Raw genomic sequence first — 22,952 nt, forward strand, 5'->3', positions numbered from 1 at the left:
ATCACCATGGAAGCAGTGATTCCCTGCCCCCTTGTCAATTTCTCAGGAAGTATATGGAAGACAGACAGACTGATTCACAGTAACAGGAGGTGTGAAAGACCACCTGCTCTTTCATTTTTCTGTCTTAGAGCATGTATATTTTTCCCTGTTTCCTGCCAGTCCAGACTGCCACCAAATCACATCAGTTTATTTTTCCAGAATATATCCTGTATCAAATTCTTTTCTGACTCCCACCCCAGTGTCCCTAGACAAGTGACCACCATGTTTCTTCTAGATTACTCCTAAGATTCGTCCTTTGCACACATCTTTTTAAAACTTGAGTTGTTTTAACTCAACCTACAATTAGCCACTTGATATGAAATCCAAATGCCTTTCTGTGGTTTCTTAAGGCACCGCATGAATGATCTGCCACTGGCTTTTATCTGAAACCTCATCTGACCACTCTCCTGATTGTGCTTGATTTTTCAGCCACAAGAAAACTTCAAATTTTTCTGCTCAAATGTTACTCTCAGAGGGGAATAACATTACTGATGTTCCCATCAGCAATAGTGCCTATAGACCATCAAGAGTCTCTACTATTTCATGATCTCATTTTACATTCTTCATAGTATTTATGATTATGTGAAAAAAATATTTATGTGTTTACTGGTTTTTCATGTCATTCCTGCATATTTTCTTAAAGACAGGAGTCTTGCCTGTATTTGTTACTAATTTATCACCCACAGTTATTGTGGATGGAAAATACCAATGTCTAAACAAAGCATATCGCAGCCATCAAGCCATCAGCCACTGCAGCCACCCCAGCTCTGCACCCTGATGGGATTCCTGGCAGAGAAAGGAGGATACTGGCCCTAGATAGTTAAAGTGCATATCAGAGGAATGATTTCAATTAACACAGACACTTGCATCTTCCCATACATAGAAAAGTGCTAAATTCATTAACCTGAATTTCTTTTTAAAAATTTTTAAACTTCTTTTTAAAACCGAATTTCAGTTTTTAAACTTTTCTTTAATTAATAGTAATTTTTTGATGTTCTTTTATCTGATTTTTGTTGCAAAACTCCTATGTATCCTGACTCCTCCCTTCTCTTTTCAGAGCAGTCCCTCAGAGTGACTTCAGAGATTATCTTCTGGGCTTAGGTCCTTACTTTTGTCCACCAAATAAAACTTAATTTTCAACTTCTGCATTGTGCAGTTTTTTCAATCAACATTATAGTAGTGCTGGGCGCACATTAAGTTCTCTTTAAATATTTGTTAAATTTTTAAATGAATAAGTGAAACTACACTTTGCTAGGAAGCTGAGACTGCCCAGTCCACTAGATAAATGTCAAAATGATGAAATATATGATAGAGGATAATTGAGATCTAATTCAGGAAGGGGACTGAATGAAAGAAGCAAATCCATGGAGCCAGAATGGGTCAGTTAAACCAATCGATTCAGAATTGGAGAGAATCAGGGTAAGAGGGAGAGCAGGTGAACCAGGCATGGGGAGGGTGAAAAAGGAAAGATCCCTGGACACACTAAAGAAGCAAGCCTGCCATGGAACCCTGAGGAATTAAATGTAGAAGAGAGAGCTAGTCCAGGCAGACAGAAAAGTTTACTGTTAGCACATTCTCTCTCCATTACCTTCCTCCATAAATAAATAATACTAAAATAATGAGATAAAGAGATCAGACAAGCCTGGTGGTGAATCCTGACTTGTTTTTTATTTTAAACAAATTGTGAGACCTTAAAAACAAGTTATTTCACTGCTTTTTATTTTTTTTTTAAGGAAAAATGGGGGACAGTAACACCTGTGTGACAGGGACATGGGAAGATTAGTGTACGTGCCATAAACAAGCCGTGCGTTTATGTAATTGCTGTTGTTATTACAGCACTGTGGATGGCAAAACAATGACAAAAATATCCCCATAATTGTGAAAACTGATTCTTTGAAAGTTATGTCTATTTGGCTTTGTAATGACAATGGTTATTAATACAATAGAATCTGAAGTGAAAGTCAAAATTAAATTATTTCTATAACACCTCCTTTTAAAAAGTTCAATGTTCTTGCAACACATACATACTAGGTTTCATTACATCAACAATGCAGAGTTCTCAGAAGAATTTCAAAACATAAAATATATTCTTCAAATAGGAAAGGAAGGAAGTGACACGGGGGGAAACCGAAGAGATCCAAAGTAGAGATAATTCTCAGGGATATTTTTGTTCCTTAGCAACAAAACTATGGTGACTTTTTGATTTATTTCATTGCTTTGGCATTATGGGTGTCACATTGTTACCTTAAGATAGTTTTTGTTTTATATGTTTTTGGCTTATTTTTATAAACATGGTTGATGAAAACCTTTGTGATAAATTACTTTTTAAGGTTGATTATTTGATAATGACAATCTACTTTCTCAAAATTGATTTTCTTCAGTTATTTAAAAGTTTTATTCAAGCATTGTCTTCCATGGTGGGTTGGGGGAAAGAACGGAATCATCACCCTCATTTGCCTTCTAATCTCTGACTATCCTTTGGATTTAGTATTCCTGGTATTTTCTGTTGAAATTATTTCTTTCATCTTTAAGTGTTACTTGTATTTTCCTTCAGAAATCTCTCTGTTGGGTGATGTTAATAGTTTAGCTAAAATGCATGAAATTAGTTTAGTAGCTTAAGGATATAAACTATTAGCAATTAAAATGTATACTAGGTCGATTTCAGCCATTTTTACAATTATTGCCATCGTAATGACACTCTTTTTTGTTGCTATAAGTGTATTGTAACTTCATATGTTTTACCTGACTGAACATGAAATTGTATTACTCCATTTCTTAAAAATGAGACTGGTGTTATTTAACTTGAGTACATTTTCTTTCTCTCTCATTAAATGACCAAGCCTGAAGAACAACTCTAATATTAACACTGAGGATGTCAGGTATACAAGCAAGATATTTTAAATAAAAAGCCAGGTTTTAAAATCTCATTTTTATGATTTAATTGAAATATAGTTGATTTGCAATGTTGTATTAATTTCTTATTTACAGTAAAATGATTCAGTTATACATATATATACACATTCATTTTAATGTTGGTTTTCATTATGGTTTATCACAGAATATTAAATACGGTCCTCTGTGCTATACAGTAGGACCTTGTTGTTTATCCAGTCTATATATACTACTTTGCATCAGAAAACTCATTACTTTATAAATAGATGCTTTCTAAGTAACTAGATCTTCAACTAAATTTAAACATTTTTCAAAACAAGTCGAGTGTAAAATACTCTCTACCAGCATTAAAGTGATGAAAAGGAAATAAATGAAAAATGTCTTTTTTTCCCAAGAGTTATTTAGTACATCATATTATTGACTTAGACATAAAACTTGGGATAGGATATTTGAAGCCTTTAATGGGATATTTTATGATAGAGAAGTCAGTGATTAAATTATCTTCCTATAGGGGAAAATAAATTATAAAAAGCCTTCTTCAATATATATCATTTTCCACGTTTGTTTCATCTTATAGCTTCCAAACTATTTTTCAATATAGCTATTTAGCTTGCTTCTATTTGGGATAATGATATCTAAACTCCATCACAGTTTAAAAATCTAAAATAAGCTACTAAATTTAAAGAATCAATCTTGGAAAAGATTGCACTCCTGGGATATATTGATTTCTAGCTATGGAATATATTTCTGGACTGTTTTTATAAAATATTTCATTATAATATAATCTATGACAAACACTGAAATAAAGTGCATCTGTGTACTGAATACAGAAATACCGAAAAAGGAAAAAAAAAAATGAGTGAATGGAAACAAAAAGACCTTAACATTGTTGAGCTTACTGAGCAGATGGAGGGTCACTAGTAACAGGTCAGGATTCTCTATCAATAGAAAAGGACAAAGGATTAAGGGAGATGAAAATCAAAAATTAATTAAAAATTGATAAAAAAAAGTTATAGCAAAATGTTTATAGTAATTTTAAATATGACCTGAGCCTCACCTCCACAATTGCAAAGACTTGTCCAAGCAGTCATATGTAAAGCTCTGAGCCATCCACAGTCACTGGAGAATGTGAACACCTCCTGGTGAAATGGCTCTTTAAAGTCTAAGGAGGTGAGAAGCCAACCACAGCAGGTGCTCTGTGCTCCCTAAAGCACATCGTAAAGAAGAAGAAGAGGAAGAGGTGGGTTACTGACTCTCAGGTCCCTTCCTAACACCCAGCAGTCTGTCAACTCACACCTCTGCGGGCAGGGTCTGGAATGTGGACTCAGTGAGGACAGTTTAGGCAAAATAACTTCCCTCCCAAGTACTCTTTTTCTCAGAGATGTTTTTCTTATTGGACCAAAATTCATTTTACAAGCAAATGGATTGTATATTGAGATTTGTTCATTTACAACTTTAAAGGTTTTTTTTTTTTTAAGTCTCAGCAACATAAAAACAGTTCTATTTTGATTTTGAATGCACAGAGTTTTAAAAGCCATCATTAATTTTATAGCAGAAAGAGTTACATTTTTTTTTCTTGCAAGTTTGCTTTGAAATTTTTTTCTGAAACTGCTTCTTATGAGAATGTATCAGGGATTACCATATGGCTCAATTTAAAGCATTTTGTCAGATATTTAATTTTACTAGCTATAGAAAATATTTTCTTCATTGTGGGAGTGAAAAAATGCATGATTGAAATGCAGACTAATATTAGCTTACTAAGGTAATTACGTAAAATAAATACTATCTCAGTGACTATATAGTATATAATTAGCTATATCTGCAAGGTAGTTTATTTAGCTCAAAAATTTCTTGATATATATTTTATGTGTGTGTATATTTGTCAAAGAAAAAACAGAGGTCAGTAAGCTGGGGTATGATAGAATATTAGTTTAATTTTTTTTCTTGCATTTCTATAAGTATGGAAATCCAAATATCCTCATTTAATTTCAGAAATGCTCAATTCTCACTTTTCTTTATGCAAATTATATTTTGTAGAAAATAGTCAAAGATAGTTTTTAATTCTATATCATGCACCATCTTCTTTCAAAATAGATTGATAGCTGTCTTTCTCATTTTCACTGTCTCTTCTTAGGAGGCATAAATTCCTTTTATTTTAGTTTATGATATAATTTAAAGAAATTAATCTGCCAAGGTATGTATTAGTACATATAATTTATCATTTAAGCAAATAGAAATAATTACTTGAAAATACATGGAACTATTTCTATGTATTTTCAATTAATTAGAAATGCATAGTCAGTTGCATTTCTAATTAGAATGCATATTCTGTTCAAGAAAGAGTATTGAAAGAAAGAAAAGAACAATTTTCTGAAGCTTTATACTCCAAGGAATTATTAAAATAATGACACTTCCATATTTATATTTAAGACTGAATATTTACTTAGACTCATACTACTTAAGATTAGTTATATCAGTTCATCTCTCTGTCATCACTTTGTGTCTCTGTCTCTCTTTTATTCTTTCATTTCTATCTCTTTCGCTGGTTGAAATTAAAGTAATATTGTTAATTCTCATGTAATGATTATAAGGCAGTTACCTACTAAAAATGACTTGAGCCCATTTATAAAAATCATAATAAAGATAACAAAGAAGAAAATGAAATTAAATTTGCTATGTCAGTTGATCTTAATAATGGCATTCCTGGCAACTAAGTCAAAAGATAAATGCTGAGTTTTAGAATTTCATAAATACAATTATATTTATTCTTGTTTTTCTGTATAGCACTTTAATAGGACAGATAAATCACTTGTCCATTTATTTGACAAATATGTACTGAGTTACCTATAAAAGCACAAAGATTCAGGACCTTCCTTAAAGGAACACACAGGTCACTGATAAAGACAGACATTTAAATTGGTAATAAATTTTACTGTGGTTGAGAGCCTCATTACTTGAGGCTGGTCCATGATCCAGGAGCATCAGCATCACCTTGGAACTTGTTAGAAATGCAGAATCTCAGATTCCATCCCAGATTAATGAATCAGAATCTACATGTTAACAAGATCTCCAGGTGATTTATATGCACATTAAGTCTGAACAGCACTATTTAGAGTATCTATATAAATTTCAACTGCACTTAACTGCTCCAGAAATCTCACTTCTGAGAATCAATCTTACCAAAATGATAGCAAGAGTCTGCAACTATACATAACAAAAATGTTCATTATAGCATTGTTTGTAAACTTCTCCATGAAACATTTATTTCACTCAGGGTGTATTCTGTTCCATCTCTCCTCGAAACTACATGTTTACAGTTACTTTTTTATTCATGTCATTATTCAATAGGGACTATTGCTTCTGGGCAATTTTGTTTAGAAATTTTTCTGACAACTTGGGGGGATAACTGTTAATAAGCATAAGGTCAGTTGCTTTCTTTTAGAGTGTTTTGTAAAATATATTATTTTTTTTGTCAAAGCTGTATAAGGCTAGCTATTTTTTTTGCAAAATATCTTGCAGATGCCAACTGGTATTAAGCCAACATGTCTGTTTTTTACTGTCTTTATATATTTGAATTTGCTGCTTATCAGAAGCCTGTTTTTTCTAGATTTTCCCCTTCTATTTGTATCTAAAACCCTGTCTTTTTTCTACAACACTAAGTTAGTGGAAAGATACATGTCTTCAGGGGATATACCTTTTAACACAAAAAGCTAGGAAACAATGATCATTAGCAGTGAGAGTAAACACTGAAAAGTGAAGTAAAATTTAAAAAGACAGAGATACTTAAAATATAGTAAAACTTGGAGAATTTTTTAAGGAATGAAAAACACAAGAAATAATATGACCTGTTATTACCAAAAATAGGATAACAATTTTGAACTAAAACGATACATCAAAAGTAAAGCCTACAATTATATTTAAACTGTATTTGCACTGGTTGTTCCTGTTATTCTACGCTTATAGCAGTTTTTGATACATGAAACTCACACAAAAGCAAAATAGACATTCACAGTAAGATTTTCAAGGCTAAGAAAGTTGAATGACTGGGAAGATATTTGCCATAAATGCACTTTTTTTTTCACCTGGGTGGAATGATATATATTGGAGTCAGTATACTAGTCCATGGGTGGTAGCAATGTTAAAATAAAATACAGCCAACATCCAAGAGTTACCATCATTTCAGTTAAAAAAGAAATAACCTCAAAACTCAGTGCACTGCAACTACACAACACAATACTGGTTGTGTCTCCCCAGTATTATGTCTCTTCAGTATATATGGATCCCGTGCTCTGAGTGTCTGCTCATTCTGGGAATCAAGTTGAAAAAGGCTCTCATTGGAACATGCCATCTTATTGGCAGATGGCAAAGGCATAAAAAGAAAAAATGAGCATAATAATTTCTGATGTGTTTCAAAACTTGTACTGAATCATGGAACATCTGGCTCTTATGAATTTTGCTGACCTCATCATTTTCTATTTTCGATATCAAGTTAAAGGGCAGCACTCACTTTTCTTTACAATGGACCATTAATTCATGCATGGGCTTCCCTAGAGGCTCGGTGGTGAAGAATACCCTTGCCAATGCAGTAGAGGCAGGTTCGATTCCTGGGTCAGCAAGATCCCCTGGAGAAGGAAATGGCAACCCACTCCAGTATTCTTGCTTGGAGAATGCCGTGGACAGAGGAACCTGATGGGCTACAGTCCATGAGGTCACAAAGAGTCGGACATAACTTAGTGACTGAACAACAGCAATACATGTGTGCATGTTTGCATCCGTGACACAATTAAAATTGCAAATAATAAACTACTGTATTTTATTGATTTATCTGTAGATTCTGTTACTCATTCTCTTTCCCATTGCTTTCGGTTGTGAAATTTTGAAAGCATTACCTCCATCCCTAAAAACTATATATGTGAGAATGCAAGTTGAGAAGATCCAAGCGAAAAGGTAATAGAATGAAAGTTCTTTCATTTCTGTTTCTCCTGGACACAAAATCAACTCTTGAAAACCAGGACAGAAAAATACATAATTGTGAGGTCCACAATATAGGGAATATACCTAATCTTACCCTATGAACTAACCCTAGGACAACATTAAAGCCATGATTTTTTTTTTTTATGGTTTTACAGTCCTCTGTTTTGTATTCTCTATGAGAGCAATCTTCAGTATGTGCTTTTAAAGTCCATAAACCTCCACAGCATTTTAGTTGTAAAAGGCACAGCTGCATGATTTCTATGTGAAATAATCACATCTTTTTATATCTACAGTCATTAATCCTTTTCACTTTCTAATGGACTCAGAATGTTGAATCACTTGGAAATCACATTTAGTTTTTACAAAACGGGTTGGTGTCCTTTGGCACTCATGTCATGCTTATGAGCTACAGCTGGCTTTAAAAATGTGAATGAAAATTACTTTTGAACACAAAATTTTGGTTGATTGAATAATATATCACTTTTCAAATCTGAATATTTTTACATAGAATTGTGATGTACTTAGGTATCAGTTCTTTCAGTTCAATCACTCAGTTGAGTCTGACTCTTTGCGACCCCATGGACTGCAGCACACCAGGCCTCCCTGTCCACCAACTCCCAGAGTTTACTCAAACTTATGTCCATTGAATTGGTGGTGCCATCCAACCATCTCATCTGTCATCCCTTTCTCTTCCCACCTTCAATCTTTCCCAGCATCAGGTTCCTTTCAAATGACTCAGTTCTTTGCATCAGGTGGCCAAAGTATTGGAGTTTCAGCTTCAATATCAATTGAATATTCAATTGATATCCAATGAACATTCAGGACTTATTTCCTTTAGGATGGACTGATTGGATTTCCTTGCAGTCCAAGGGAATCTCAAGAGTCTTCTCCAACACCACAGTTCAAAAGCATCAATTCTTCAGTGCTCAGCTTTCTTTATAATCCAACTCTCATATCCACACATGACTATTAGAAAATCCATAGCCTTGACTAGATGGACCTTTGTTGGCAAAATAATGCCTCTGCTTTTTAATATGCTGTCTACCTTGGTCATAACTTTTATTCCAATGAGTAAGCATCTTTTAATTTCATGGCTGCAGTCACTATCTGCAGTGATTTTTGAGCCCCCCCAAATAGTCTTTCACTGTTTCCATTGTTTCCCCATCTATTTGCCATGAAGTGATGGGACTGGATGTCATGATCTTAGTTTTCTGAATGATGAGCTTTAAGCCAACTTGTTCACTCTCCTCTTTCACTTTCATCAAGAGGCTCTTTAGTTCTGCTTCACTTTCTACCATAAGGGTGGTGTCATTTGCATATCTGAGGTTATTGATATTTCTCCCAGCAGTCTTGATTCCAGCTTGTGCTTCCTCAAGACCAGCATTTCTCATGATGTACTCTGCCTATAAGTTAAATAAGCAGGGTGACAATATTCAGCCTTGATGTACTCCTTTTCCTATTTGGGAACCAGTCTGTTCCATGTCCAGTTCTAACTGTTGCTTCCTGACCTACACACAGATTTTTCAAGTGGCAGGTCAGGTGGTCTGGTATTCCCATCTCTTGAAGAATTTCCCATAGTTTATTGTGGTCCACACGGTCAAACGCTTTGGTGTAGTCAGTAAAGCGGACATTGATGTTTTTTGTGACTGTCTTACTTTTGGGATGATCCAGCGGATGTTGGCAATTTGATCTCTGGTTCCTCTGCTTTTGCTAAAAGCAGCTTGAACAGCTGGAAGTTCACAGTTCTCATATTGCTGAAGCCTGACTTGGAGAATTTTGAGCATCCCTTTGCTAGCATGTGAGATGCGTGCAATTGTGCGGTAGTTTGAACGTTCTTTTGCATTGCCTTTCTTAGGGACTGGAATAAAAACTGACCTTTTCCAGTCTTGTGGCCACTGCTGAGTTTTCCAAATTTGCTGACATACTGAGTGCAGCCCTTTCACAGCATCATACTTTAGGATTTGAAATAGCTCAACTGGAATTCCATCATGTCCACTAGCTTTGTTTATAATGATGATTCCTAAGGCCCACTTGACTTCACATTCCAGGATGTCTGGCTCTAGGTGAGTGATCACACCATTGTGATTATCTGGATCATGAAGATCTTTTTTGTACAGTTCTTCTGTGTATTCTTGCCACCTCTTCTTAATATCTTCTCCTTCTGTTAGGTCCATAACCATTTCTGTCCTTTATGAAGCCTATCTTTGCTTGATTGTATTATATTATATTTTCCTCAGTTTTTCTTAGAATATTTGTTATTTTTCTTTCATTTATCCTAATACACAATAATTATATAATAGAATATCTATGCATAGGAAATTCAAAAAAATGTTTATCAATTTTTAATTTTAGTATATTGTAATCAGTAAGAGTACATCATAAGAAACACTGGGCTGGATGAAGCACAAGCTGGAATCAAGATTTCCAGGAGAAATATCAATAATCTCAGATATGTAGATGGCAGAAAGTGAAGAAGAACTAAAGAGCGTCTTGATGAAAGTGAAAGTGGAGAGTGAAAAAGTTGGCTTAAAGCTCAACATTCAGAAAACGAAGATCATGGCATCCAGTCCCATCACTTCATGGCAAATAGATGGGGAAACAGTGGAAACAATGGCTGACTTTATTTTTCTGGGCTCCAAAATCACTGCAGATGGTGATTGCAGCCATGAAATTAAAAGATGCTTACTCTTTGGAAGGAAAGTTATGACCAACCTAGACATTAAAAAGCAGAGACATTACTTTGCCAACAAAGGTTCGTCTAGTCAAGGCTATGGTTTTTCCAGTGGTCATGTATGGATGTGAGAGTTGGACTATAAAGAAAGCTGACCACTGAAGAATTGATGCTTTTGAACTGTGGTGTTGGAGAAGACTCTTGAGAGTCCCCTGGACTGCAAGGAGATCCAACCAGTCCATCCTAAAGGAGATCAGCCCTGGGTGTTCATTGGAAGGACTGATGTTGAAGCTGAAGCTCCAATACTTTGGCCACCTGATGCAAAGAGCTGACTCATTTGAAAAGACTCTGATGGTGGGAAAGATTGAGGGCAGGAGGAGAAGGGGTGACAGTGGATGAGATGGTTGGGTGGCATCACCGACTCAATGGACATGGGTTTGTGTAGACTCCGGGAGTTGGTGATGGACAGGGAGGCCTGGTATGCTGCGGTTCATGGGGTCACAATGAGTCGGACACGACTGAGCGACTGAACTGAAGTGAACTGACCTGAATCAGTAAGTGTGTTAAAGAAAGTTATCTGGACATTTGATAAAGAACAGTAAGACAGACTTTATGCATGGGGCCTCCTGCAATTGAGTTGTATAGCAGGGGAGATTGTGCTTAATTATGAGCAGAGCCAGGAAAATGGTGCATTTAGTCTATGAGCAGAGTAGAAGGGTTGGTAGATAGAGTATTACAGAGAAGGCAGAGTAATTCTTTTTAAAGACACCTAACAGGAATCTTTGGAGAAGGCAATGGCACCCCACTCCAGTACTCTTGCCTGGAAAATCCAATGGATGGAGGAGCCTGGTAGGCTCCAGTCCATGGGGTCGCTAAGAGTCGGGCACAACTGAGCGACTTCACTTCCACTTTTCACTTTCATACATTGGAGAAGGAAATGGCAACCCACTCCGGTGCTCTTGCCTGGAGAATCCCAGGGACAGGGGAGCCTAGTGAGCTGCTGTCTATGGGTCGCACATAGTCAGACATGACTGAAGCGACTTAGCAGCAGCAGCAGCAGCAGCAGCAACAGGAATCTTGCTGAAGGCAGACCAGGGTTACCAAATGTTACCAGGGAGATGGTAATGGATGCGGAATTTGGTCAGCTATTAAAGATGATCAGATGTTCAGGCTAGGGGATTCTTGCTAAAGTGACTTGACAGAATTCTTCCTAAAGCTGGATTCACACATGCCTATAGAAAAAGTCTAGTCAAAACAAGCTCATATGAATTTGTCTTGAGTCATCAAGGAGAAAAACTTTCTCAACTGATTTATTTTTTCAAACTTTTGAAATTTGCTAAGGATTTTTTAATGGAATATATGGCCAATATGTTCTATATACTGTTGAGAAGAAATTTTCATTTCCTCTTTATTATTATAAGGTTTCATATTTCACTAGATGACCTATCTTATTAAGTAGGTTGTGTAGATCTCTATTGTTACATTTTTACCCCACGAATGTATCTAGGTCTAGGAAACATGTTCTGGAGTCTCGTAACATTGTCAACGTATGGATATTTTAACCTATATCTTCTGTGTTCTACTTTATGAAAAGTGTTTCAGTTAAAGCAGATTTGCAAGTTTTAGTCTTTAGCACTATTCAGTCTATTTCATTTTCTGATGTAATAATTTTGACCTGAAGAGAGGATTGATTTTTCTTTCTTTTTTATTTACTTTTATCAAGATATCTTTTTCATTTGGTTTTTAACTGTATTTAAGAAGAGACACTGTTTGCTGTCTTAGCCTGTTCAGGCTGCTATAGCAAAATACCAATGACTGAGTAACTTGTAAACAGCAGAAACACCCTGCTCAAAGTTCTGGAAGCTAGAATTCAGAGATCAGAATGCCAAGATGGTTGAGTGAGGGCTGTCTTCCACTAACAGATTTTTCCTTGTATATTCTCATTGCAGGAGGGACAAAGAATCTCTTGGGAGACTCATTTACAAAGCATGACTTCCATTCCTGAGGGCTCTGCTCTCATAAGCCAAGCATGTCCCACAGACCCCACCTCCTAATACCATGATCTTAGAAGGACAGAATTTCAGCATATGAGTTTTGTGAGACACAAACATTCAGATCATAGCACTTACATGTGTCATTGAGCTGCCTTATGACTTCTTAGATCATAAGAAGATAATGGCACTGATCTTTCTGTCTCCATGTGCAAGATGTTTGCTTGGGTACATGTGTGAGTTGGTCTCAGATTCAGTGAAACAAAATTTCCAAACCAGTTCATCCTTCCCTTCAAGGGTAAATGGTTGCTTCTATTTTTTTTTTCCTTAAGTATTTGACATAAATATTTCTTTTTGCTTTCAGATGTTCCCATCTGAAGTCTGGTTACCGTGCAAATTACTTAATGCTGTTGATAATTTGATCCACTCGTTTATATATTTGAAGGTCTTTTTTTTTTTCCTTCCGTAATTCTAATCTGCTTGATTTCCAGGATGTGTGTGTGTGTGTGTGTGTGTGTGTGTGTGTGTGAGCGCATGCACACACATGCACATGCACACACTCAGTTGTGTTTCACTCTTTGTGACCCTCCAAAATGTAGCCCACCAGGCTTCTCTGTCCATGGAATTTTCCAAGCAAGAATATAGGAGTGAGTTGTCATTTCCTTCTCCAGGGGATCTTCCAGACCAGGGATCAACCCACGTCTCTTGCATCTCCTGCTTTGGCATATGCTGAGTTCCAAATACAAACTGAGAATGCTACTTTCTTAAATAACATTGTTGACACATTATTTCTGATAGCAACTCACCTTATCTCTTGCAGAGAAGTAGAAACTGTCACTTAGAATTAGATGGTCACTAGACTGTGTCATTTTAAAATTGGCATTATTTTTAATTTTGAGAAGACAAACAAACTCTTCTTCTGCTAGAAATCTTATTTGGTGTTTTAGGAAACTGGCTTGCCAATTTGTCAATGGGCATAATGCCACCTGAACAGATGGGTTTCTGAAAGAATGAGAACAAGCTTCAAGTCTGACAATTATATGCTAGATGATCCAAGAATCTGGAAGTCTGAGGATGGCAAGTTCTTAATGTTAGTCTTAAATGGCATTGACACTTTTTTATCAACATTCAAACGTTGAAAACTGCAGCTTAACTGTAATTCACTTAACTTCAGATTTCACCTTAGAGGGTCCATTGTCAAGAACCTAAAGCTCCCATGGATGTTAGTGATTTCTACAAAGCTATCAACACACAATAATATAATATTTAATGTCATGTATTTGTTGTTGTTTAGTCACTCAGTTGTGTCCAATTTTTTGTGACCCCATGGATTGCAGCACACAAGAAACCTCTGAGCTTCAGTTCAGTTCAGTCATCTCCGACTCACTGTGACCCCATGAACTGCAGCACGCCAGGCCTCCCTGTCCATCCAACTCCCAGAATTTACTCAAACTCATGTCCTTGGAGTCCATGATGCCATCCAACCATCTCATCCCCTTCTCCTCTGCCTTCAGTCTTTCCCAGCATTAGGGTCTTTTCAAATGTGTCAGTCCTTCACATCAGGTGGCCAAGGTATTGGAATTTCACCTTCAGCATCAGTCAGTCCAATGAATATTCAGGACCAATTTCCTTTAGGATGGACTGGTTGGATCTCCTTGCAGTCCAAGGGACTCTCAAGAGTCTTCTCCAACACCACAGTTAAAAAGCATTAATTCTTCGGTGCTCAGCTTTCTTTATAGTCCAACTCTCACATCCACACATGACTACTGGAAAAAATACAGCTTTGACTAGACGGACCTTTGTTGGCAAAGTAATGTCTCTGCTTTTTAATGTCTAGGTTGGTCATAACTTTTCTTCTAAGAAGCAGACGTTTTTTTTAATTTCATGGCTGCAGTCACCATGTGCAGTGATTTTGGAGCCCAAAAAAATGAAGTCTTTCACTGTTTCCATTGTTTCCTCATTTATTTGCCATGAAGTGATGGGACCGGTTGCCATGATCTTAGTTTTCTGAATGTTGAGATTTAAGCCAATTTTTTCACTCTCCTCTTTCACTTTCATCAAAAGGCTCTTTAGTTCTTCACTTTCTGCCATAAGGGTGGTTTCATCTGCATGCCTGAGGTTATTTATGTTTCTTCCAGCAATCTTGATTCCAGCTTCTGCTTCAACCAGCCCAGCGTTTCTCATGATAACCTCTGAGCTTAATACACATATTTATATAATTGTATAGTCATATATATGTTTTCTCTGCATTGTAAAGATACAATTGAAAGCAGGTAATGTTTTGAAGTGGTCTTCCAAGGTGGCTCAGTGGTAAGGAATCTGCTTGCCAATCAGGAAATGTGGGTTTGATCCTTGGGTCTGAAAGATCCCCTGGGGAAGGAAATAGCCACCTTTCCAGGATTCTTGCCTGAGAAATCAAGAGTTGGACATTACTTAGCAACTAAACAACAATATTTTGTAATATACTTGATCAAGTTTCCATTTGCCATAATGATCTATAGTAACTATTGTTTGTTTTACATATTTTCTTATCTTAATTTGCTTAATTTTGGGGCTACATTAGTGTTAGATAAGCTAAACCATACGAAAAAGTCAATAAAATCTAGAGAAAAAATTCTCCAAAAGCTTGCTATTCAGTGCTTACTAAATATGTATTCACAACCATGATCATCCCGGGTACTTTTCTAGGTATGTGTGAAATATTTGTGAACAAAAATATAAATAAAACTCCCTGCCCATTTGTTGTCACTCTTTTGTTTCATAATGGTTATAATCTAGGCTTCCTCAGTTGCAGGTAATTTAAACACTGATTTTAAGTGGAAAATGGAATAATGTAAAATATTATTCATGCAGGAGAGGAGTCACTCACAATTTTTGTGGACAAGCGGAAGCTGAGCAAACGATCTGAAGGAAGTGACCCCAGCGCCAATAGCTCCTCGGTTACTCTGGAGACTCTACATCAACTGGCTGCTTCCTATTTCATTGACAGGGACAGCACCCTTCGGAGACTTCACCACATTCAAATCGCATCCACTGCCATAAAGGTATGAATATGTTTATCTTATGATTATATCATACCATGAGGCTTCCCTACTGGTTTAGCGGTAAAGAATCTGCCTGCAGTGCTGAAGACTGGTTTTCAATCCCTGGGTCGGGAATATCCTCTGGAGAAGGGAATGGCAGCCAACTCCAGTACTCTTGCCTTGAGAATTCCATGGACAGAGGAGCCTGGCATTCTACAGACCATGGGGTTGCAAAAATTGGATATGACTTAGAGACTAAACCATCATATCATACCATTGTGTTTTCTGTCTCTAAAATCCGTTTCTATGTATGTTCATGGCTCACTGATTTAAACCATGGTGTCTTGAAGAATAATGTATTATTTCCTTTTGTTTTGAGTTTTGCAATACATTTAAGGTGAAATTATGTATATATTTTTTCATGTAATTTTGTTAACTGGATAATTGGATTAAGGTTTTTCAAGTCAGAGCATTAATTGAAATGCACATGAATTGAGTTTATCCTTGGCTACTTAGACTCACACACAAAGCATACATGGATGAAACTTTGTTTTAATAATACTGATTTCTTTTGTAAAACTTCATAATTTGATTTGTGTGCATTAAAAACATTATCCTGAGTAGTGGATGATTGGGCTCAAAATGAGTCAGTGACACAAAAATCATTAAGAAGTCTGATTCAAGGAGTATTTCCCCCTTTGTTTTTTAAGACACAGTTAAGGAGTACAAGTAGTTGTTTTTAAGTTTCTAGAAGTCAATATACACCATAATCTGGAACTAGTGGACAAATCCATGTGTTTGCTAAAATCTTTAGCCTTTGACTCAACTAAAGTTGACTTTATGAAAGCTGAGAGAATGGGAAAACAGGATACCTTTAATTTTCAGAAGAAAGAGAAAGACAGAGAGAGAGAGAAGCAGTAGTTTCCAGAACAATAGATGTTTTGACATATTTCTCTGGAATTTTGGATAAGCATGTTGTTGTGTTTGGGTTTGGCCAGGGGCCATTGTAAAATTAACAGACCATAGAGTTGGCACAATATCATGGTGTGATTCTGGACAAAGTAGTAAGAACAAAATAAAACATAAAGAGCATTTCTTAGTGTTTTAAATGTAACATGTCATAATTAATATAAAAATCAGTCATTAAATATATCATTATATTGCTTTGTGAGATTAAAATTAGTATTTTTATTTTTTCAGTTACTTGAAAAATTAGAACATTGATATGTTGAGAATGCTAGACAAATTAGCCCAAGGTACATCTTTTGTCTAAGATTCTCCTAGAGAGAATAAAAGGTTACATGAAAATATCTTTAGCTTAAGAGTTGAACAAATAATAACTGCTGATTTCCAATACTGTTTGTAAATGAGGTTAAGAAAAAGACTTCTGTAGAGATAAATTGTACAATTATAGTCTACCTCTGACCATAGAATTTAGGTTATATTGAGTAATCAAGTATATAAATAATATTTATACCATATAGATACAAATGTGGCCAGCATGAATGCAGATGTTGTATTAATTTTAAAATATTGTAAGGTAGAGTAGTGTTGTAGGTATTTAGCTTAAGGTTACTGAGAGGAAATAGGCTTTTTCAGAAATCAATTTCAGTGATATAAACAGTGACTTAAAGTATATTTTCTAATAGAAGACATCATTGTTGTAAGTGTGTTTATTATATGGCTATTGATTTTTCACTCAGCACACCAAGTAGAATTATACAATAGAGTTTTTGTATCCATAGTAAATATTCATTCACAGTTCATATCAAAACTTAATGGATATTTGTACATACTCTTTTGTCCCAGAATAGAAATCTGTATCACAAAAGGCACATGTTTTAATGGCTAGGCTATTGTATGCAGGAAGTGTTCTTAGACACTGATGCTACAGCTGATGTTGATAAGGCTTCATGGATGGTAGAAATGAGCCAGCCTCAAAGTAGAAGTGACTTTTATAAATGAGTAGACTCACAGTAGCTCTACGGAACACAGAGGAGCAGCCTGGAGTGTGGGAGAGTAAACAGTTTTGCCTTGAAAGGACTCCAGAAAATACTCTTTATCCAGTAGTCTTGGAAGGGAGTTCTAATGCACACAATGGAAATAGTGTCTAAAGTAATTATATTTATTTATTTTTGGCTGTTCTGCGTCTTGGTTGCTGTCTGGGCTTTTTTCTAGTTGCATTGAGCAGGGGCTACTCCCTAGTTGTGGTTTGAGGGCTTCTGGTTGTGGCTTCTCGTTGCAGAGCATGGGCTCTAGGGAATGAGTGCAGGCTTCGGTGGCTTCAGCTCCCAGGCTTTAGAGCACAGGCTTAGTAGTTGTGGTGCATGGGCTTAGTTGCTCTGTAGCATGTGCTCTCTCACAGACCAGGGATCAAACCCATGTCTCCTGCACTGGTAGGCAGATTCTGTATCACAGTACCTAAGGAAGTCTCCATAATGGAAATATTTTAAAGTGTGTGTAGCAGGGCTGGAAACAGGAAAAAAAAGTGGAACTTTAGATCAGGGAGAGGAAACAGAGAACAATATAGGAATCATACAGAGATGGATGGATTGTAAAGAAAAGTTCACATATCCTATCTGTAACTAGGAAAAAAAGGGAATGAGGTATGTGTACTGGGAGCAACAAGGTTCAGAAAATAATCTGAAAGTACCCAAGGCCTGCAAGGGTGAGGTAGTAGGAGCTGGGAAAGAGGGGAGGGCAATCAGACTTTTCAGGATTAAAAATAAACATGGATGGAGTTCCTACCTGAGGCAGTAAAGTAACTAGTGATTATCTGACCCATGGTCAGCTGCAGTCTGGGCTACTGTGAAAGCTCTGGGAAACATTCTTGAGCAGCTCTACAGGGTCCTTGAATTTCATGCACACTTTTATTATGCTGTGTAATTTCCTGGAGAGAGTATCTTTTATTTTCCTTAGTTATCAAATGTATAGATAAAAGATGTCCCTCCTCAAGTATAAGATTATAATTGCTTAGATGTAATTGAACAGGCTGAAAGTGACTGAATGGCTACAATGGTGGGTGTGTAAGCAAAATCCAAGGGTATTCAACTTCTGAAATTATTTTACTTGAATAAACAACTGACTGCAAAGTGCTTTTGTAGTATATCTGAAATCAAAAGCTGAACAATTCTACCAACTCTCTAAAGGTTCAATGTGTTGCTTTTATATTTTAAAGATTCACACTAGGGATACCAACATCTATAATTTCTTTGATTAGATAAAAAACCTTGGGTTTTAAGTGTCATGTAGTGGGCATGTAATTTCTTGAACAAATGTTGTATGAAGATGTGTCATGATTCATAGAATCTAGGAGACAGAGTATTGTTAAAAAATAAAGTCAAATAAGATCATTATCAGATAACAGCAAAAATATTGTTAAATCTGCATTATCATGCCTACTTTTATCATGCTAATTCTTTAAAAAACATAGGAGTTGGATAAATAGCATTGACTATGAACCAGTTTCTAGAAAAGGAAATTGAACAAATGGTTGCTTTTATCTCTTATAACCATGAATGTAAATGTAGACTGAAGTTCATTAACACACCTATAAACAAAAAAGGAATGGCTCAAATGCCTATATAGCTTAATTAACTGCTATATTATTCCAATAATGGCATTTATGTCAAATATTATTTCTCAATATAATTATTAGTGCAAAAAATATCAAGTATAATGTCTAGGATTCTCCATTATTTTCAGAACATTCAATTAAATTGACTCAAGTTCCCTAAAAAAATCACACTAACATATTCCTTAGGTTTATTTTGAAATAGTTGAATGAACTTTAATATGATTGTCAAAGATGAGAAAAATAAAAATAGATATATTGTGGGAAATTTAATCAATTGCCTGATATGCTATATGCATTTTCAAAAATTTCCTTTATACTCTGTTTTAAAATAAAATTTTGAATCTGTTAAAACTCTAAAAGTTATCATTATTTTTCTAAAAGAAAATATACAATAATTACAATACAATACAAAAAGATACAATACAATAATATATTCCTAGCATTTTCCTAACATAGAAAATTTACTGGAAATATATTTAAAATTATGGTGTTTAGAATTTTTTCCAACAAATTTAGTAAAAGGCACAAACAATATGATAAAATCAACTTACAGGTCAATATTCCAGCTAAAAAATCCATCTTCAAATGATGTTTTGGTGCTCCATAGTTTACTAAGGGTGGTCAAGGTGATACTGAGAAGAAGTTTCATGACTTTAGAGCTTCATTTATATTTCTGAAATTATAAAGATACATTAATATAAACTTCAAGAACTATTCATAAAGTTAGGATATATATTAGAACATTAGAATATACAATGGAGCAAAGACAGTCTCTTTGACAAGTGGTGATGGGAAAGTTGGACCACAACACATGTATCAGTATACTAAAATGAACTCTGGGAGTTGGTGATGGACAGGGAGGCCTGGCGTGCTGCAGTCCGTGGGGTCGCAAAGAGTTGGACACGACTGAGCAACTGAACTAAACTGACTGAAAATAAACTCAAAATGGCTTAAAGACTTAAATATAAGACAGGACATCATAAAACTCCTGGAAGAGAACATAGGCAACACATTCTCTGACATAAATCATATCAATGTTTTCTTAGGTCAATCTCCTAAGGCAATAGGAAAAAAACAACAGCAACAAGAATGGGACCCAATCAATTTCATAAGCTTTTACACAGCAAAGAAAACCATAAACAAAAAGAAAAGACAACCAACGCACTGGAAGAAAATATCTGCAAAGTATGTGGCTGATGAGGGCTTAATTTCCAAAATACCCAAACAGGTCATACAGCTCAACAACGCAAAACAACAACCCAATCAAAATATGGGCAGCAGACCTAAACAGACTTATTTTCTCCAAAGAAGACATACAGATGATCAACAAGCATGTAATAAGATACTCAACAGTGATAATTATCAAGAAATGTAAATAAAACCTACCATGAATATTACCTCACCTGAGTCAGAATGGCCATCACTAAATAGTAAAGGCTGGAGTTCAGTTCAGTCACTCAGTCGTGCCCGACTCTGTGATTCCAATATAAGTGTTCTTTATAATTCAAATGCTAATCATGCTAAGTTGTCATTCCTTGTTCAGTTGCTCAGTCATGTCCAGCTCTTTGGAACCCCATGGACTGCAGCATGTGAGGCTTCCCTGTCCATCATCACTCCCAAAGCTTGCTCAAGCTCATGTCCATCGAGTTGGTGATGCCATCCAACCATCTCATCCTCTGTCGTCCCCTTCTCCTTCCGCCTTCAATCTTTCCCAGCATCAGGGTCTTTTCTAATAGGCCACCTATTTCTATCAGGTAGCCAAAGTATTGGACTTTGAGCTTCAGCATCAGTCCTTCCAATGAGTATTCATGGTTATCTCCTTTAAGATTGACAGGTTGAATCTCCTTGCAGTCCAAGGGACTCTCAGGAGTCTTCTCCAACACCACAGTTCAAAAGCATCAATTCTTTAGTGCTCAGCCCTCTTTATTGTCCAACTCTCACATCCATACATGACTACTGGAAAAACCATACCGTTGACTAGATGGACCTTCGTCAGCAAAGTAATGTCTCTTCTTTTTAATATGCTGTCTAGGTTGGAGAGGGTGTGGAGAAAAGGGAACCCTCTTACAATGTTAATGAAAATATAAATTGGTATAGCCCTTATGGTAACAATATAGAAGTTCCTTGAAACGCTAAAGATAGAGTTACCATATGATCCAGCAATCCTATTTCTTGGCATTTATCTGGAGAAACTCTAATTTGAAAAGATACAAGTACCCCAATAGTTCATTTCAAGCTATTTACAATAGCCAAGACATATTCAGTTCAGTTAAGTTCAGTCACTCAGTCCTGTCCGACTCTTTGTGACCCCATGGACTGCAACATGCCAGGCTTCCCTGTCCTTCACTATCTCCCAGAGTTTGCTCAAAAACTCATGTCCATTTTGTCAGTGATGCCATCCAAACATCTGATCCTCTATCATCCCCTTCTCCTCCTGCCTTCAATCTTTCCCAACATCAGGGTCTTTTCTAAGGAGTTAGTTCTTCACATCAGGTGGCCAAATATTTGAGCTTCAGCTTTAGCGTCAGTCCTTCCAATGAGTATTCAGGGATTGACTTTTAGGATTGACTGGTTTGATCCCCTTGTTATCCAAGGGACTCTCAAGAGTCTTCTACAGCACCACAGTTCAAAGGCATAAATTCTTTGGGACTCAGCCTTTTTCATTGTCCAGGTTTCACATCCGTACTTGACTACTGGAAAAACCATAGCTTTGACTATATGGACCTTTGTTGACAAAGTCATGTCTCTGCATTGTAATATGCTATCTAGATTGACCATAGCTTTCTTCCAAGGAGCAAGCGTCTTTTGATTTCATGGCTGCAGTCACCATCTGCAGTAATTTTGGAGTACAGGAAAATAAAGTTTCTCACTGTTTCCACTGTTTCCCCATCTATTTGCCATGAAGTGATGGGACTGGATGCTGTGATCTTAGTTTTTTGAATATTGAATTTTAAGCCAACTTTTTAACTCTCCTTTTTCACTTTCATCAAGAGGCTCTTTAGTTCCTCTGTATATTCGTATGTTGTACTGTTGTGCAATGATTAAATTCTTGGAATCAAAATTTTCCATAATAATAAAGAATCATATTTTTTTCATATTCAGAATTTTCATATGCTTGATAACAACTTTGTAGTTTGCATTATGGATATTTATTTCCCCTGTGCCATGTCTTCATGGCTTTTGATAAATAATTTTTGGAGGGCAAAAGCAGAAACTATTTTTACTTTTTTTGGTTTTTAATCAAAATAATGTCTTATATATGTTTTGTTGTTGTTCAGTTGCTAAGTCATGTCCAACTCTTTGTGACCCCATGGACTGTAGCACACCACACTCTCCAGTCCTTCACTATATCCTGCAGATTGCTAAAACTCTTGTTCATTGAGTTGATAATGCTGTCTATCTCAACTTCTGCCACCCCCTTCTCCTTTTGCCTTCAATCTTTTTCAGCATTGGGGTCTTTTTCAATGAGTTGGCTCTTTGCATCAGGTGGCCAAAGCATTGAAGCTTCAGATTCAGCATCAGTCCTCTTTATAAATAGTGGCATGTTGTCTGACTCTTTGTGACCCCATCGACTGAAGAACGCCAGGCCACCTTGTCCCTTACAGACACCCGTACCCTGGAGTTCACCCAAGTTCATGTCCATTGAATTGGTGATGCTATCTAACAATCTCATCTCCTGCCACCCTCTTCTCCATTTGCCTTCAATCTTTCCCAGCATTTAGAGTCTTTTCCAGTGGGTCGTCTGTTTGCATATTGGAGCTTCAGCTTCAGCATCAGTCCTTCCA

At 36.2% G+C, this 22,952-nt stretch overlaps 1 protein-coding gene across 4 annotated transcripts in view; it reads left to right on the forward strand.

The window, feature by feature from the left end:
* Positions 1 to 22,952, forward strand: part of BRINP3 (BMP/retinoic acid inducible neural specific 3) — a 463,816-nt gene that overhangs the window by 225,330 nt on the left and 215,534 nt on the right. For 3 of the 4 annotated variants that reach the window (XM_055581851.1, XM_055581852.1, XM_055581853.1), the window contains one exon: positions 15,421 to 15,611. In XM_055581851.1, coding sequence (XP_055437826.1) covers positions 15,421 to 15,611 — 191 coding nt within the window. Of the gene's footprint in view, positions 1 to 1,096; positions 2,822 to 15,420; positions 15,612 to 22,952 lie in introns of those variants that run through there. The other variant, XR_008714805.1, reaches the window with a different exon arrangement.

This window comes from Bubalus kerabau, chromosome 5, assembly GCF_029407905.1.
Source record: "Bubalus kerabau isolate K-KA32 ecotype Philippines breed swamp buffalo chromosome 5, PCC_UOA_SB_1v2, whole genome shotgun sequence".
NCBI classification, from domain to species: Eukaryota; Metazoa; Chordata; class Mammalia; order Artiodactyla; family Bovidae; genus Bubalus; species Bubalus kerabau.